Source organism: Pleurodeles waltl, chromosome 6 (genome assembly GCF_031143425.1).
Source record: "Pleurodeles waltl isolate 20211129_DDA chromosome 6, aPleWal1.hap1.20221129, whole genome shotgun sequence".
Lineage (NCBI taxonomy): Eukaryota > Metazoa > Chordata > Amphibia > Caudata > Salamandridae > Pleurodeles > Pleurodeles waltl.
The window spans coordinates 1,653,934,339-1,653,950,727 of record NC_090445.1 but is presented as its reverse complement, the minus strand read 5'-3'; the positions used below and the strand labels follow the sequence as shown (position 1 = coordinate 1,653,950,727).

At 44.8% G+C, this 16,389-nt stretch overlaps 1 protein-coding gene across 1 annotated transcript in view; it reads right to left on the bottom strand.

Annotated features, from left to right (window-relative positions):
• OLFM1 (olfactomedin 1) overlaps positions 1 to 15,457 on the bottom strand; it is a 171,295-nt gene extending 155,838 nt beyond the window's left edge. The window contains exon 1 of the mRNA XM_069241583.1: positions 14,945 to 15,457. Coding sequence (XP_069097684.1) covers positions 14,945 to 15,010 — 66 coding nt within the window. The 5' untranslated portion in view covers positions 15,011 to 15,457. The remainder of the gene's footprint in view (positions 1 to 14,944) is intronic.
• Positions 15,458 to 16,389: the final 932 nt, after the last annotated feature.

Sequence of the window (16,389 nt, the reverse complement as noted above, 5' to 3'; positions counted from 1 at the left end):
GTGCTCATGTTCATAGAAATTATTTTTCATAAGCTCCACCCGTACTACAACCACACACTGGCCAGCCCAGCATTCAGACAGCTATGCTTCCTGCGGATAGTGCTGCATCCTCAAGAGGGCAGTGGTTGTGGGCACTTCAAATGTCAGAAAGCAGAATATTCCACAGAATAACATAACATGGGCACCTTATGCTCAATCGACACAAGTCCTTGGGGTCAGTGCTTAGCATTTTACAAAGCCACTGCCATACAAATAAACACTTTTAATTATCCCACCCCAAGGCATCTGTAAGTTACACTAACAGAAACCAATGTCCTCAAACATCGAATATTCCTTGGAATGTATAGTTTATGCAGATTGAGAGAGCACATGGGCTACTGGAAGCAGGTAAATTGTGTCTGCTCTTGAAACGGCTATAGGTTATGCAGAAGAAAACTATATGATATTATGCAGCGCTCTACGATGTTTAGCGTATTACAAAACCACAAGGATAAGACGGCTACTGTATGCTAGAAGGTAGAATGCTCTTCGCTTCTCAGTGGACTGATGCTTTCACTCACCCATCAGTGTTTGACTTCAGTGTCGCAGGTTTGAATCTTGGCAGGCCCACCCAGTTTTTCCCTCTTGTTGAGGTCAACTAGACGAGTACCATTGAGTTGTGTAACAATGTACGTCTATAAGTCAGAGGTGACCCAAGACGTAAAGGTGGACTTTACAAATACACATGGTATGTTAGCATATGTCTGACCTCACACATAGCAGCAAGGAGAACAGGTTAGTTGGAGAGATGCACTGCTTGTGTACACACGGACCTGTACAGCTATGTCTTATTCCACAATGAAAGAATATGGCAGTGCCACGCACAGTTGCTTTTAACTTTGACACCACCTTGTGGTGCACTATTGCAACAACATTTGTTACTCGAAAAATTTACTATTCCAACTGAGAGCAGAGTGGCAGATTAGGGTCACTGAGCGAGAAGGAGAGAGTGACCTCTCTACTTGCTAAACTTAGTTGACAAGGCTGAGAAGTTCAAGATAAATGTCAAATTAGGGTAAATGTCACTAATGGGGGGGGGGGGAGAGTCAAATTCCCACAGAACCAATTGGCTTCAAGTTTTATCATTCTACTGAGCACATGAAACGACATCACTTGTTTGGGACACTGGTATTCGGCTTTCCCATTTCTGATCACCCTTAAAAGATAACTCTAATTTCTGATTAATGCACATTGGCCTTAAAGGCCTCCACTCAGTCTCAAGTGTGTTTACATGCTCTTTCCTCTCCTCCACATTTCCAGAGGAGGAAGAGGTGAGTCAAGGAGACTCTGCTGTCCCAGGGATGGACCCTAGGCAGGGCGGTGAGCACGTACTCACTGCCCCAGGCAGAGGTCAACTGACCATCACTGGACCAATAGCTAAGCCGCTTGGTGAGATGTGGAGGGATAGAGGTGAGAAATAAAGAGTCATCTTCTGCAGGAGACACAGGTCACTCATACCAAGAAACCATTTTCATGAATATGCGGTTTATAAATAACACATTTAACATATGACAACACACAATAACTTAACATGAAACAACCCGAGAAGAATAACATGGCATGACAAAATATAATAGAACAACTGCAGACTTCTCAGCCTTCCCAGGCCTGAAGACTACACATCTGTCATTTGATGGTGAGAAATAAACTATCACTCAATCAATGAAATTCAAGCCATGATAATATGGTCTTTTCTTAGGAGCATCTCTAAGCTAAATGTTTTGTAATGAAACGGAGGCGCTTCTGGATTTCACCAGTCTGTTTTCATACGACTAAACCGCCTCATGCCGTATTTATTAAATAGTATTTCTTAGTTAATTATCGATACAGAGGACCCTGTGGGTCTCCCAGCAAAGTCCAACTGGAGAATCTATGCCAGAATAATGTATTCGGAAATATCAAATACTGTGATATTAGGGCTTAATGTTGTTTACAAAGGTGACTGTCCAATGTTCTGATAACAATATTCTGTTATCACAACCTCTTTAGAGGCCTCCAGGCAAAAGGACATGACAACCAGTGCTTACTTTGTGACGCTAGTTGCAGCTGGAGGGCACCAACAATCATTTTTTTGACGAAGGGGGAGAAAAGCAGCAAATGAAGAGACATAAGGAAAGGAAATATAAGGAAAGAGGGACAAACGTAGAATGAAAGCATGGAAAAGTATCTGAACCAATGAGATAAAGAAACAGAAGGTGCATACTAGCAGATTAAGTAATGGACAAAGAGGCCTCAGGTGCAATCAAGGCCAAGCAGCCTTGGTATGTGGCAACCTGGGCATTCAACAGTGAGCTCCTAAGAAAAACTTTGGGCTATTGCACTTGGTTTCTTTTCACAAATTAAACTATGACTGATACCCAAAGTTTTCAGGGTAAAGATATGTAATTTGTCTAAGGAAAAATGAGGTTTTGTAGATAAAAATATTCCATGGAAGGCGTACAAGGATGTAGCCTTGCTCTACCCCTCCATTTGTTGCTGATCCCCCTAAATTCCTGGTCAGCAGACCCCAACTTGACTCTTGTTCAGTTCACCGTGTCGAAATTCACTACTAATATAAGCAATACCAGTGAAATGCAACAGTCCCTCAGGCTTGCCTCTAAAAAGTCTGCATCAACCTTATCTGGTACTGAGGTGGAATTCAGAAATGCACACTGCAACAGTGCAGGTGTTTAATCCTCGGCCTTGGTCCATGACCTTGGCTGCCCTTCATGTTAACATGTGAGCATTCTATAAGCAAGGCAACCCTGTCTTAATCACTCTTACTCTTCATTTAAACTAGCAAGTAAATGCATTTGTAAAATTAGTGCTACTGTTACTTGCTGAAGCAGGTAACGCAGACAAACATGCATCACACTTTTTATGAATGGGGACAGAAAGTGTAGTCGCCGGTACTCGTGGGGTTTGCATTCACAGCAACTCTTATAACTAGAAATACGGGCTTTAGTCCACCCATTATGGAAGAATGAGCCTGAGGGATCAGATGGTTTATATTTCTAAAAAAACAGCTGTGTTCCCTCTACGAAATTATTCATGCACACCTCCTGCTTAACTTAGAAGCCAGACAACAGATGTCACAAATAGACCTTTTAAAATCCCTCCTACTTAATCCGTCTGCAACCACCTCTGAAAATAAGCAGATGTGGTTTCCATCCTTTACTTTGCACATTTTCTCCCAGTTGTTAATGTTGTCTCTTTTCCAAATCAGCACATTTTCCCTCAACCTAGCTTAATGTTCACATGTTTGCAATCCTCTTCTAGCAATAGCTGTGTTATTTGCTGTTACCTGCAACTCCCCATCCTCCAGCCCACATTGCACCAACTTTATGTTTCTAACTCGGTTAGGCCTCAACGCATTGTCCAATGTCTATACATTCTTCTCTGGTTAGCTTACATTTAAAGTCAAAGCAGCAAATGCTACCAATATGTGTTTGGATGCCTGTGGTAAACCCTCCTACCACACTTTACATTTGCGGTAATACCCTTCTACACCACTTTAGCACTAAATATCGAGGGAGTTCATCGCTCCTCATCCTTTCAATCTGAGTGAAATATTCACATTTCCTAGAGTGGTTGAAATTAATGGCATTGTGTATGATGGATATGGGACTGCAGCATGGCACGTGACTTTATGGGCCAGATGTTGCAAAGGGTTTTTCCCATTCTGTGTCAATGGGAAAATGTGTTCGTACATATGGCCCTTTGTATCACACCAAACGCTGCCTTTAACTGTGCCAGCATCCATCTATTTTAGATGAACTAATATTTATTTACCATTAGATTTTGTGGGCGCATTGGAAACTTGCTGGTGGTATCTCCCATAGCTCCTCTAATTCCTCAGACACATAATTAGCACTTATTGCACCAAACGTTTGCCATTAACATACTAGCTAAATATATTCATGTCAAAAGGATATTCCTGCTCTGGATCATTCAACAAATTTCATGTTCCTCAATTAATGTCATTGAATTATCACTGTGTCCTAATGGGCACGCGTGGTCGACCTCTGCCCCCTGAAAATGCACACATTCACACTCCTTTGCCAGTGGCGACCAGTCATATATTCTGCAATTTCAAGGCCCCATCTTCTGTTTTTGTAACCTCTCTGCGAAACCATCCAATTCAGGAATCTCTAATTCTCAAATCACTTGCACGGGCATGGTTTGGAGCACCTCAAAAATTGAGCCAATCTTTCAAATTCAGAATGCTTCCCAAACATACCTCATTTTAAGAAACTACAAAGAGACAGGTAGGTATCTGTTATCCTCTTTTCTTGAGATGTTCCTGATAAACAGTTCCATTTAAGTGGTTGTTTCATGGTGCACCCTCTCTCTCCTCCACATCTACATATCGAAAGTAACTTGTCTCCGCCTTCGCCATAATTTAGCAACACCCTCCCGCTGGTGGGACAGCGGACCGTGGATCCACATACATTTCTGATCCTCTGGCTGTTTTTCAACGAGATCCCACACAACACAGATAATGTCCCTGAGATCCGTCCTTCCTGTATTCTTCCCAAACACTAGGACCATAAATGAATGCATTGCTGGAAGATCTTTGCATCAGTTTGGACCAATTGCATCATTATGCTCTACTGTGAGATCTTTCATGGAGGCATATAGAAACTGACCCTTAGTCTGTTTAATCTTCCTTTCAACTTTAATGTAATTAATGGTACCCACTCAGATCCTTAGCGGTTAAAACTCTTCATTGGAGGATAATATGAATTTACTTCATTACTCTGCATCTGTTCAGAACGGCATAACTGGAACACAGGGATCAAATATGGAAAAATACAGTGCTTTTGAATTCACGTGCCGCTCCCCCAGGATCCCAGTGGGCTCAGGCTCTTCATTCTGTTTTACACCGAACTAGAGGACAATGCATCCGTTTAAAGAAGTTTCAAAACTCATGAACAAACATATTAACTGTGTACTTTAAACATCGTTGTACCTCAACCAGCTATCAACCTCCCCTCCTTTAAGCTGCTTAATCACTTTCTTCTTGGCTCCGTTCCTGACCTTGTAGGCTGCAGAACCGTCAAAGTTCCGATACTGTTGCCTTATAGCCCACTGCCGAGGGCTATACCAGTTATTAAAGGCCCTGAACCTATGTTATTGGCCTGAGCCACAGAGGGAGGTCCTTTAACAACTTTTGTAGCCCAAAAAAGCAGGACTATAAGGCCATTAGAACATTCCACACACTAGGAGTAGAATGTTCTGAATTGAAAATGATGACAGAAACACAGACATTCGAATGGTTGACCAGAAGCCCTATAGCAGCCATTATTGGCCTTGAGACACTTCATTACCTTCAATGGACTTCCCGGCATTCCAGTGTTCTAATATAACCTTACAGCCCACAGCTCAGGACTATATCACTTGTTGAAGGCCCTGAAAGCAAGTTATTTTAACAAGGGAGAGGGCCTTTAACAACTGACATATAGCCCGAGTGAGAAGGGCTAGGAGGCTATTAGAGCATTCCACCCACTAAGGGTAGGATGTTCTCAATGAAAAAGAGAGAAACCTTAATTGGCCTTACAACAGCCATTAGAAGCCTGGAGCTGCTCCATTGTCTTCAATAGGGTCCCCAGTATTCCAATGTTCCAATGATCTATACTTCCCAGAGAATTACTTAACTTTTCCTTTTACCTCCTTCTTGCTCGGTGTACATTCTCTTTTCTAATCACTCCCTTCTGCACATTGAGCTGGTTGTACTAGAGCAAAGCTTCAAATGCGAGTCCTTGACCGTCACAAGGAATTAAGAAGGGTCTCCTCCTACGGCACACCGACCATGCACTGACTTGTTTGGTAATTGTGCTGTGTGCACCCAGTTAATGCAGCACTGATGGGGCTCCAAGGAGAAACCAGGCACTGTACAGAGAAAATTTTTATTGCAGCAGGAGAATCTTCACGAGAGTAAGTAAGGTGCATCTCAGACCAAATTGCAAGAATCAGGCTGAATCAGGACAGCACCAAACAACATACCATGCAATGATTTATAGTGTTTAATGAAACATGGCCATAGCTCACACAAGGTGAGAAACTAATTTGCCGGAAATCAGAAACTTTTTTGGGTCAAATTTTAAAAATGGAATTAGAAGCCAGTTCTTCGGGTTTTAATGTCAACAAGTTAGGCAACGGACCAGATCCTGGAAAACAGATTTGGTGTAACTTTCGGGAAGTATAATATCAGTGCCATAGCTGATGTATATTCAGAAAACAAAACGCACTCACACTTCCAAATTGTTTCAGAGTTTAGGAACGGTTCATTTTTATGAGTGTGTCTTCCTTGTCAAGGTATGAAGGGGCAGTAGTTTCCCGCTGAATACTCAGCTTTATGAGGACAACTGATGAATTCAAGTCCCTGATACCCACAAATACATTGTTTGATCTTGAACAAATCGCTGTCCCAGTGCGTATATCAACTTTAGGCCCCAAACTTGCTTCAAGACACAAATTGACGCTCAAGCTGCCGGAAGCGATCCACTGACGCTTTGTGTGATTCTGTGCCATTTCCTTACTTGGGTTGTCACCGAACCTTTGAGTTAAGAACACTGATGATATCAAATGCAAGGTCCCTCTTTTACACCAAGTTGTGTGTCTCAATGAAGAAGTTGGGCGGGGGGAGGCTGACAGATGAAATGTGCAAATCATTGTGGAGAGGAGACTTCTCAGAAGAAGTGGTCTGCTTTTGCGCCTCGATTTAAAGACCCTGCTCTGGTAGTCTTTGTTTTCTGGTAAACCTAGTCTGATGTGAGCGAATTGTTTATTTTCCAGACAGTTAAATCCATCTATTCACAGAAGGGCGCCCTACAGGAGCTGATACAACTGATCCGGTGATAAGGACAGGACATCTGCAATCTTCACTCTCACCTCTGAGCCAAACTCAAGGTAAAGCTGGAGATCTAATTGGCTTTATGTGTCAGTCATAAGCAGCATGTGTCTAGGAATCTGAACCTACTTACCCAGATACACATCCTAAAATGTCCTCCTTGGCATCAGGAACTGTGTTGTTTTTTGCACTATACCCTGGTGTACAAAAGCCATGTTTGCTGTACGAGGCGTCTTCCACAGAGGTAAGTAGTACAAGCCTGTTTTCACTTTCATAACTCTTTGGGCCTCCTTACAATTTCTGTTGTACTGGCGGGGCGCAAACTAGGCATGGACGAAATTTAGATTATGCCTGTGTAATTTGCATAATTTAGGGAATTTTGCATTATACTTCAAACATGAATTTCCCAAAATTATGCCATCAAGCGACTTTGAGTAATTCTGTGCAATTCATTGTAAAAATGTACTGCAAACGCATGGGAACAACAGAAACAAATAGCTGCTGCTTGCAATGCTTTTGTCTAAAGGGATCCTTGTGCCAAAAAGTAACATGAGGAAGCCTTTGGCGCTAAAATGTGGTTTGAAATGATGGATTTATATTTTGTGTAGTAACACATAACTTCGCATAATCAAATGAAAGCAAGTTACACACATTTTGCACAACCCTTGTGCAGACTCTGTGCTGGTAATTACTGGTACCATGCAGCAACACCCACCTTCAATGTGCAGTTACAAGGTAAACCACATGGAAATGGGAATAACATTTCTACCAGGCCTCAAACTGCATGGAATTGTGAGGTTTAATCCTCACATTTATCTCCTGCCCTCTGCAGGTTGTAGGTGGGGGCAGCAGCTTCTGTCTGGGAGGGGAATGGAGAGGAGGCGTGGACAGGGTAGGGGAAGAAAGGCGAAGGAGTGTCCTATCAGAATGTCGGGCAGGATGAGGCATGAAACTTAGCTGCTGTCAAAGCCTAAAGTGTCTTTACCAGAAATTATTCTGGCCAGTAAATCGGTTCCAGTGTTTGAAAACACTGAGTTACTCGTGACAGGATGGAGGTGAAATCTATGCAGGTTTTCATTTCCAATCCACCTCACTCATAATGAGGGCCACTGGAGGCCTGCTCTACAAATCCTCTCCCCCACTGCTTCTAATGCCTTTAGAAGTGATTTGTTCCTTGATGCTGTGGAGACAGGAAGTAAACCTGCCTGTGGGTGGGGCTTGTGGTTCAGCACACAGATTCTTTACAATGGCAGCTTCACGTTGCACAACACTATGCGCCTCCCTGTCTCTTCTGCCTGTGCCGGCACACAAATTGGTACCTAGCACCAATGCAGACACCCTTGCACCATGGTGGAAGGGTGTCTACGTTGTTGGCACGATTGTTTTTGTGCAAGAAGGCTCACCTTCCTGCACAAAAATAATAAATGGAGGCATTTTCCTCTTTAGTTATGTGCTGAAGAATGGACATAGAATGAGGAAAAAACAAAGAGAAATACAGTTATTTCTCCTAGTTACGCCTCCCTTGGGGAGGGGCACAGTTTTGACACATTCCCAGGTTTACAGATCCTTGTAAATATGGGAATGTGTCAAAACCCATGTGTTGTGTCGGAAAACCCACTGCAATGCCCATGGAATGCCTCCTTGGCGTAGAGTAAGGCAACGTAGTGCTTGGTGCTGCCTTGCCTTACTCCATATCTATGAGGCCAAGCAAAGCGATACAGGGTGGCTTTGCGTCACCTCATAGATATGACTGTGAGGCTTGCGCCACTGGAGCTTTATAAAAAGCAATGCTCTGTCGGTGCAGACCCTTTGTAATACCACAGTTATGGCTTTTCTAAACCCTGTAATTAACATGTGTTACCATTACCCAATTCAACTCTTCTCAATTTATTACTCTTAGGAAGATGAAAGGATGAGTTGACTTTGATGGCAATCAAATCAAACTCAGGTCACATTAAATGTCAGAAGGAAGCTTTTAACTTGCTGAGGCACTGAGCTAGATGGTGAGTTGATTGGAGACCCCTTTGATGTGGAAGGTAATTCAGCAAAGCCTGTACAAAGGCACCAAAAAATGGGCTTCTTATTGTTGCTAGGCCATTGGGTGTAATTATATTAACTTAGAAGGTTGCTCGTCTACAGTCTGTAGTAGTACTACTACTACTAATAATACTACTAATAATAATGTTCTTTTTATTACTGTTGATGACATGCTATTATTAATAGTAGTAGTGTGTGGTGTATCTACTGTTATTAATATGTCACTGTAATTATTATTACTATTATTATTGTTGTTGTTATTGTTATTTTTGTTGTTGTTGTTACTGTTGTTGTTGTTATTATGCTTTCAACAAACATAACAGGGCAGGGAAGGGATACAGAGTGTCAGAGGCCAAGCTGACAGGCAGTGGTCATTTCTGTAGGCCCTCACCCTATCCAGTCCCAGTGCCCTGAGTAGACCCCACACTGACAACCCAAAGCCACCTGCCCCAGTACCTTCAGCAGATCGCACGCAGACCACCCGTAGCCATGCGCCCCATTGCTTTCAGCAGACCCAACACAGACCACCTGCACCCACCTGTCCCAGTGCCCTTAGCAGGTCTGACGCTGACCACCTGCACCCACCTGTTCCAGTGCCGTCAGCAGGTCCCTTGCTGACCACCGGCAGCTACCAGCCCCAATGCCCTCAGCAGATCCCATCCTGACCACCCACAGCCACCTCTTCCAGTGCCTGTGCGAAGATCCCATGCTGACCACAGCAAGCCACCAGCCGCAATGCCTTCGGCAGACTACAACCACCTGCCCCAGTAACCTCAGCAGACCCCACGTTGACCACCTGCAGCCACCTGCCCCAGTGCCCTCAGCAGACCCAACACAGACCACCTGCAGCCACCTGTCCCAGTGCCCTCAGCAGATCCGGTGCTGAAAACCTGCACCCACCGGTTCCAGTGCCATCAGCAGGTCCCATGCTAACCACCTGCAGTTACCAGCCCCAATTCCCTCAGCAGATTCCATCCTGACCACCCACAGCCACCTGTTCCAGTGCCCTCAGATGATCCCACGCTGACATTGCAGGCATTTAGCCACAATGCTTTTAGCAGACTACAGCCACCTTCCCCAGTACCCTCAGCAGACACCATGCTGACCAACCAAAGCCACCTGCCCAGTGCCCTCAGCAGATCCCACACTGACCACCCAGGGCCATCTCCCCCTGTGCCCTTAGCAGACTCCACGCTGACCACCTGCAGCCACCTGCCCCAGTGCCCTCAGCAGACCCAACACAGACCACCTGCAGCCACCTGCCCCAGTGCCCTCAGCAGACCCCACACTGACCACCCGCAGCCACCTACTGTTCTCACCTCTTTCTGCATCCACTGCAATGGAAAGTAAGAATTTTTTTCTGAGGTGATCCTGGTAGTTACAACCATCACTGCGATGAGTCCTTTCACCCCCAGATTAGAAACTACAGCAAGGGGCCCTGGGCCTCCGTTTGGCCTGAGGGCAGGGTGTGGGGGCGCCTTTGTAACTCTAGAAACTCCTTCACTGTGACAAGAAATGGGAATTGTCTCGAGGGTGTTGGAGCTGTAAAAGTCATATGGTGTACTGACCAAAGTTAAAATAGTGTGCCTGCGCTAGTGTGTATACGTGTGTGCATGCACGTGTATGTTCATGGTGGAATGGACAGACTGAACCTATGGGGAGGCGTCTCGTCTTTATCTGCACACATCCGTATTGACATACACTAAGTAACGATGTCAATATTATATGGAAAGAGCGGAAAATGTATAGGCTCCAGTGCTTTAAATGGGCCGGTACTCTCCGGTACTGAGTACCGGAACTTTTTTATTTTGCGAGGGAGAGTACCGGCACATCTCAAGAAAAACGTAATACTTTTAATTGGAGAGTACCGGCACTTCTCAGAAACAAGCAGGTACTCCGGTACAGAGTACCTGCACTTCTGTTTTTCCATTTAAAGCACTGATAGGCTCTATTAGAAAATACAGGACTCTGATAGGGTGACTACAGATGGACGTCTATAGGTGTGTACATGAATGTCTAGGTGTGTGCATGTGAGCGTACATGTGTACAGAGACCATGACAAAGAGAGATAGGGTTTACATAAAGCATAGAGTGAGAAAAGAGAGAGGAGGAGAGGCCGCGTGCGTGAGACAGAGAGAAAGAGAGAGACCTGAGAAAGGGAGACTTTCGAAGAGACAGAGGAGATAGGGACGAGAGATTCAAACAAATAGTGAGTGTGCGTGAGAGAGACAGAAATTAAGACAGTGTGGAAGAGAGGGAATCAGAGAGAGAGAGGGGGAAAGAGGAAGAGCGCGAGATGAAAATGAGTGTGTGAGAGGGAGAAAGAGAGGAGAACAAAATGAAGTGTGAAATGGAAATGTATTTTTTGGGGAGGATGATGGTCTGAAATACAGAAGGTGGGGAAAGATAAAATGAGGAAGAGAGAGAGAGTGAGACAGACCGTGAGGAAGAGAAAGCGCGAGACAGAAAGAGGGATGGCGTGAGTGACAGAGAGTAACGAAGAGTTAATGTGAGCACTTCAGGAACTGTGGTCCTATAACTGCAAATGTGGATTTTAGTGACGTTGTAGTTCATGACACCAGAAGCCTAGTGGTTCTTTAATGGGACTGCATTATCGGACCTCACAACGGATTTCATGCTGGGTAACTTTTAAATAAATTAACAATAAAACGTTATATTTGAGAGGTTCTCATTGGCTGCTATTTGCGGGAATTACATCATGCGCATAAAATACGGGCTTTGAAAATTCTGTCATTTGCAAGATGGCATTAAACAATGTTGTCAATAATTGATTCTTTTAAAGACAAGGTCATTCGTCATGAGAGGCGCAGCGGTCAGTGTTGTGCTTTCCCGCCCTCACTTATCAGTGAGAAGGGACGTGATTTTACAACGCCTTCCTGTTTCCAGGTAGTGATCATACTAGTTTTTTTCCAGATAATATAACACGAATTGTTTGATTTATTACAACTATTGTTAATAATAGGAATGCACATGGTATAGATATGGTCGTACAGAGGTGTATTTGGTCCGTGCATAATATTTTTCTATTCTATTAATCTCATTCAGTTTTATAGAAAACAACAAGATATTTTTGTAGGACGTCACTACAAAGGAATCTGTTATGAGACACGCCCATCTGCAACATGGAGGTAAACTTTTGGTGAATTCGAGTCTGCGTGTCCATTTCTGTGATGTATGCATGCATGATATGTAAATATATGCACAGAAGTCAAAAAATAGAAACGAATACATAATGCAACCTCATAATGCCTAAAGTTATCTTTCCTTTGCTAACTCATAATTTAAGGCCTAACACAGAAGGAAATGGCAGCAAAATCTCAAACGTCTATTTGCTTTTGATTCTGCCACCTACAATGACTGCCCGTGTCCTTCCCCCACACAAATTACTGGTTTTCATCTTGCCCTGACCCAGTCACCGTTGGTAGCCTTATATCGGGCAGAGATGAGTCTGTGCTCTGCCACCAGAAAGGAGAAGATTGTCTGAAAATGCCAAAAAATAGATTGAAGATTTGGGTTAGGTTTCTAAGAGCTGTGATCAAGTGTTGAATCAGCCCAAGAGGGACCGGTCGGTCGCAGCTTCCCCACTTGGCCTAATTGTGTCATCCTGGGCATTTCATCTTTGAATGCCTCAAGAGGTTAATTTGAAAACATGGGAGCGCCTAGAGATAGTCTGAAACGCAAGGAAGGAGAATTGTATCCCAAAGTGCACACCTGCGTTTGGTCTTGGAATTGTGGTTTAATTAGGACAGACAATGGAACTGGAGGTCACCCAGGCCCTGGGCGCCTTGCAAAGTAATAGCTGTGTCAGAATAAACAAGATACCTTGTGACCCTTGAGAACCCCTCAGACAACCTTTACGGAAGTGTACCTCAGCTGATCTGCCATCAGACACCACCAGGTGAAATCTGAGGCACCACTACAGGGTGCTCGTGTTTTTACATTAAGTAGGTTATAGCCAGGGCCACTGGAATTATGTGGCAAGACGGGGGCAAATTATGTAGCAAGCTTGAGTAGATTATGCAGCAAACAAATTGCAAATTATGCGGGATAATGCAGCACATTTTAATAGTTTTACTTCATTATTTGTCATTTTTAAACTTTGCAACACTGGGCATTGGTTGTATTCATTAGCACCAGATTAACACCCAAATATAGCAATATGCAACAGAAAGGTGACCTGTCCGGTTTTGCAAAGGACCTTCTAGCGCACCACAACACGTTGCTGCATTTCTAGTAACTTTAGAACCGTTTGAGCAAGAAACAATCTTTTTGTTAAAATCTGCAGATTATGTGGCAGATGATGGATTATGTGGCAAATGGAGCAAATCTATAATTATGCTGCACAATCGCATAATTTCAATGGCCCTAGTTATAGTGCCAACATGCTTCTATTCACATCTTCCAGGTAGCTTCAAGACACTGTGAACATACAGAAATACTAAAATAATAGCGGAATAAAGAAAACATAGAGAGCTGCAACGACCAGTAGTGACATCCTGCATCGAGGAAGAGCAAGATGGTGAGCTTCATGGGGAGGGGCGTTGCCCCGCCCCGTTTTGTTACAGGCGATGAAGTTGGCAGAGACACAGCATTCGTCTGTCTCGCCGCGCAACCCACCTAACCATGGGGGAGGGGCGCGGGTCTGTTTTGAAAAGGTGATAGAAACCTGCGTGAACTCTCATCGCCCTCCTGACACCACCCAGCTTCGTCACAGCCTCGCACGGCCAGCGCACACTCATGTGGACATTGTGCTCTTGGGCGCATGAGAAGCATCCCCGTTTGGTGCTCCAGAAGTTGCCCAGATAGAGGCAGAGGGTCAGGAGCCCAGGACGGAGCGCCACCGTCATGCCACCTCCTCCCCGGGAACCCGAGCGCCTCCGCTCCGAGGTTGGCTGCCAGGCGCCTACTAGACATGGGTCTGTTGGAAGTGGATTGGATGACAGGTACCCTCTCTGATAAGAGATAGAGATCCTTCAGATGTCAATCAAATATCTTGCTCCGCCCCAAAACTCAATGAAAGTGATGGGTGCTAAGAATCGCAGCGCACGTATGGCTGAGCACATAATCAGTTTTAGTACCATTTGCTAGTATTTTTTCTAGACTAGTCTCTTCCTGGTCCCTATTGTCTGTACACGTTGAGGGCGCTGCTAGGCGTGCAGTCAGCGAGAGGTGAAAATGTCTTCATTTAAATGCTGCTTAGAAAAAACGCCTTTACGTCTATGAAGCCAAGAGATGAACAACTCTCAGCTCCGACCACTAAAAACACAATGTGCCCTTTGGATCACACCCTGCACAGGCACCTGCAACTTTAATGAGAGATATTCTGCAGACTGTGTATGGAAGCAAGGGGCCTGGGGCTCCTACAAACCATGGCTGTGGGTACCACGTTCTGTTCCCACACACCCATCTTATACTGGTAAGTTCTGTTTAATAATAGTAATTATAAAGCTCAGATCAGACGGGGAGGGCAACAGAGCTCTCCACACCAGTATAGAAGAGGCACACAAAGAGGGATGGGATCGCGAACGGCACGTATACTAGCCAGACAGAGCCGTGCTGGCCGATCGATCATTCCGCTCTGCTGTCTCTGACAGCGCCTCGTGGTGGCATTGCAGCGCTAAATAAGCCTCCCGCTTTATCACGCTCATTCGCTGCTCTTTCTTGCAGCACACAGAGACATCAATGCAGCGCCACAAAACCCCCGAGACACCTTGCCCCACTCGTTCCGCTTTCTTTCTCACAGCGCAGAGTGATGGCTTCACAGCGCTATCCAAATCCATCATGTTCACTCATTGTGATTCTCTCTCACACAGCGCCTACAGGAAGCGTCGCGGCACTAAATCAACTCCCATTCCGTATGCCATTTCACTCTGCTGATCTCGCTTTCAGCGCCTAGCAGCTGCAAACCAGCACTGTATGATCCCCCCCCCCCCCACCACCACCACCACCACCTCGAACCACCCCTCCTGCCGGATGACAGACAGGCGCCCCTGGAGATGCTGCCAGGAGACCTACTTGAGTAAGTTCAGTGCCCATCAGGATGAGGAAGAAGAGGCTGAGGATCTTGCTTGCAGATTGCATTGCTCACTGCCAGACCAAGCCCTGGTCCCCTCCAAGGCTTCTCCCTTCTCTCTTCTTCTTCCTCTTCTCTCCTCTCCTCCAGCCGGAGTCCTCTTCTCTGTCCTGCCTCCCTTGACGCCTTCAGCAGCCCGAGGAGCCAAGGTGAGAAACTGGCTTCGCGATGCCTCCTCTTAGCATATTTATTGTGTCCCAGTTTCTCTCTTCGTCAGGGCTTTTTGTCTCTTTCCTTCTGTGCTTTTTTCTTTCTTCAATGGCTTCCCTGGCGATGGAAATGCATTTGCACTCCACGTCGATGACTCAAGGCAGAGAGAATGAGATTCCACTGCCAAAAGTTTGGCGTAAAAAAAGAGAAGGGGCTTGGAAGAGGGAGTTAAAAAAGAGGAATGCGGTGGCTATCGGGGATGCAGCTTGCAAAAAAAGATACCTCCAGTGTATCCTTAGAGGACTGATTTCCTGCCAGCCAATCTGGAGCTGTAAAACAGAGCCTCATTGGCCATTGTACCCTTCCAGCAGATTGGCCACCGTGTGTTGTTGTTCTCCCCCCATCACCACCCCCACCCCCCGCTCAGTGTGGCTTCCGCACTGGCCGGGTTTGCATGATGGAGCTGCTTCCTGATTGGTCCGCGGTGAGGTTTGGATTTCCAGACCAGTGCCGCTCTGTGAGCATCTCCCGAGGATATGTTGGTGCAGGGGATGCTCGAGAGAGGAAGGATGAAAGGAGGGTACCAGAGAAGCCGCATGGGCAAGCCTTTGAGTCGGGCTGTGACAGCTTACTATCCCTAGGCACTGCTCTGATATAGTGAGCTGGCTGAGTGGAAAGGAAATGGGAGCCTTTCTTTTTCATCTCTAACAATGATACATTAAAACATATTAAATAATAAGTACATAAGGGAAGTTAAGTTTCCATACGACGATGATGATGATTATTGTTATTGTCATTTTTCCTCTCCTTTATGTTGTTGTTGTTGTTCTTCTTATCATCATCATCATAAGAAGCTGTCTCTCTACACAGTGCACTAAAATGAAGTACACTGTGCAGAGAGTCCATTGAATTCCCAAATGGTATTGCAGAGGCAAAAGTAGATAGGACTAATGCTCTATTTGTGGTAGCTGATGAACAGTTAGGCTTATCAGAGGGTAGTGCCAAGCATTTGTTGTACTCACAGAAGCAATAAATGAGACACACTCTCAAAGAATAACTCTGAGACCAATTTAGAAAAATAAGATGTCTTTTTATATATGTTTCAAACCCAAGAAATTCGTAATCAGGTAAGTAGATTTTCAAGCTTTAATACTTTGCAGTTTTAAATACTCAACACAGTGACATTTTTCAGTTTAGCAATGTCAACCTATGGGATGAAAACAATAATGCAGTTTTG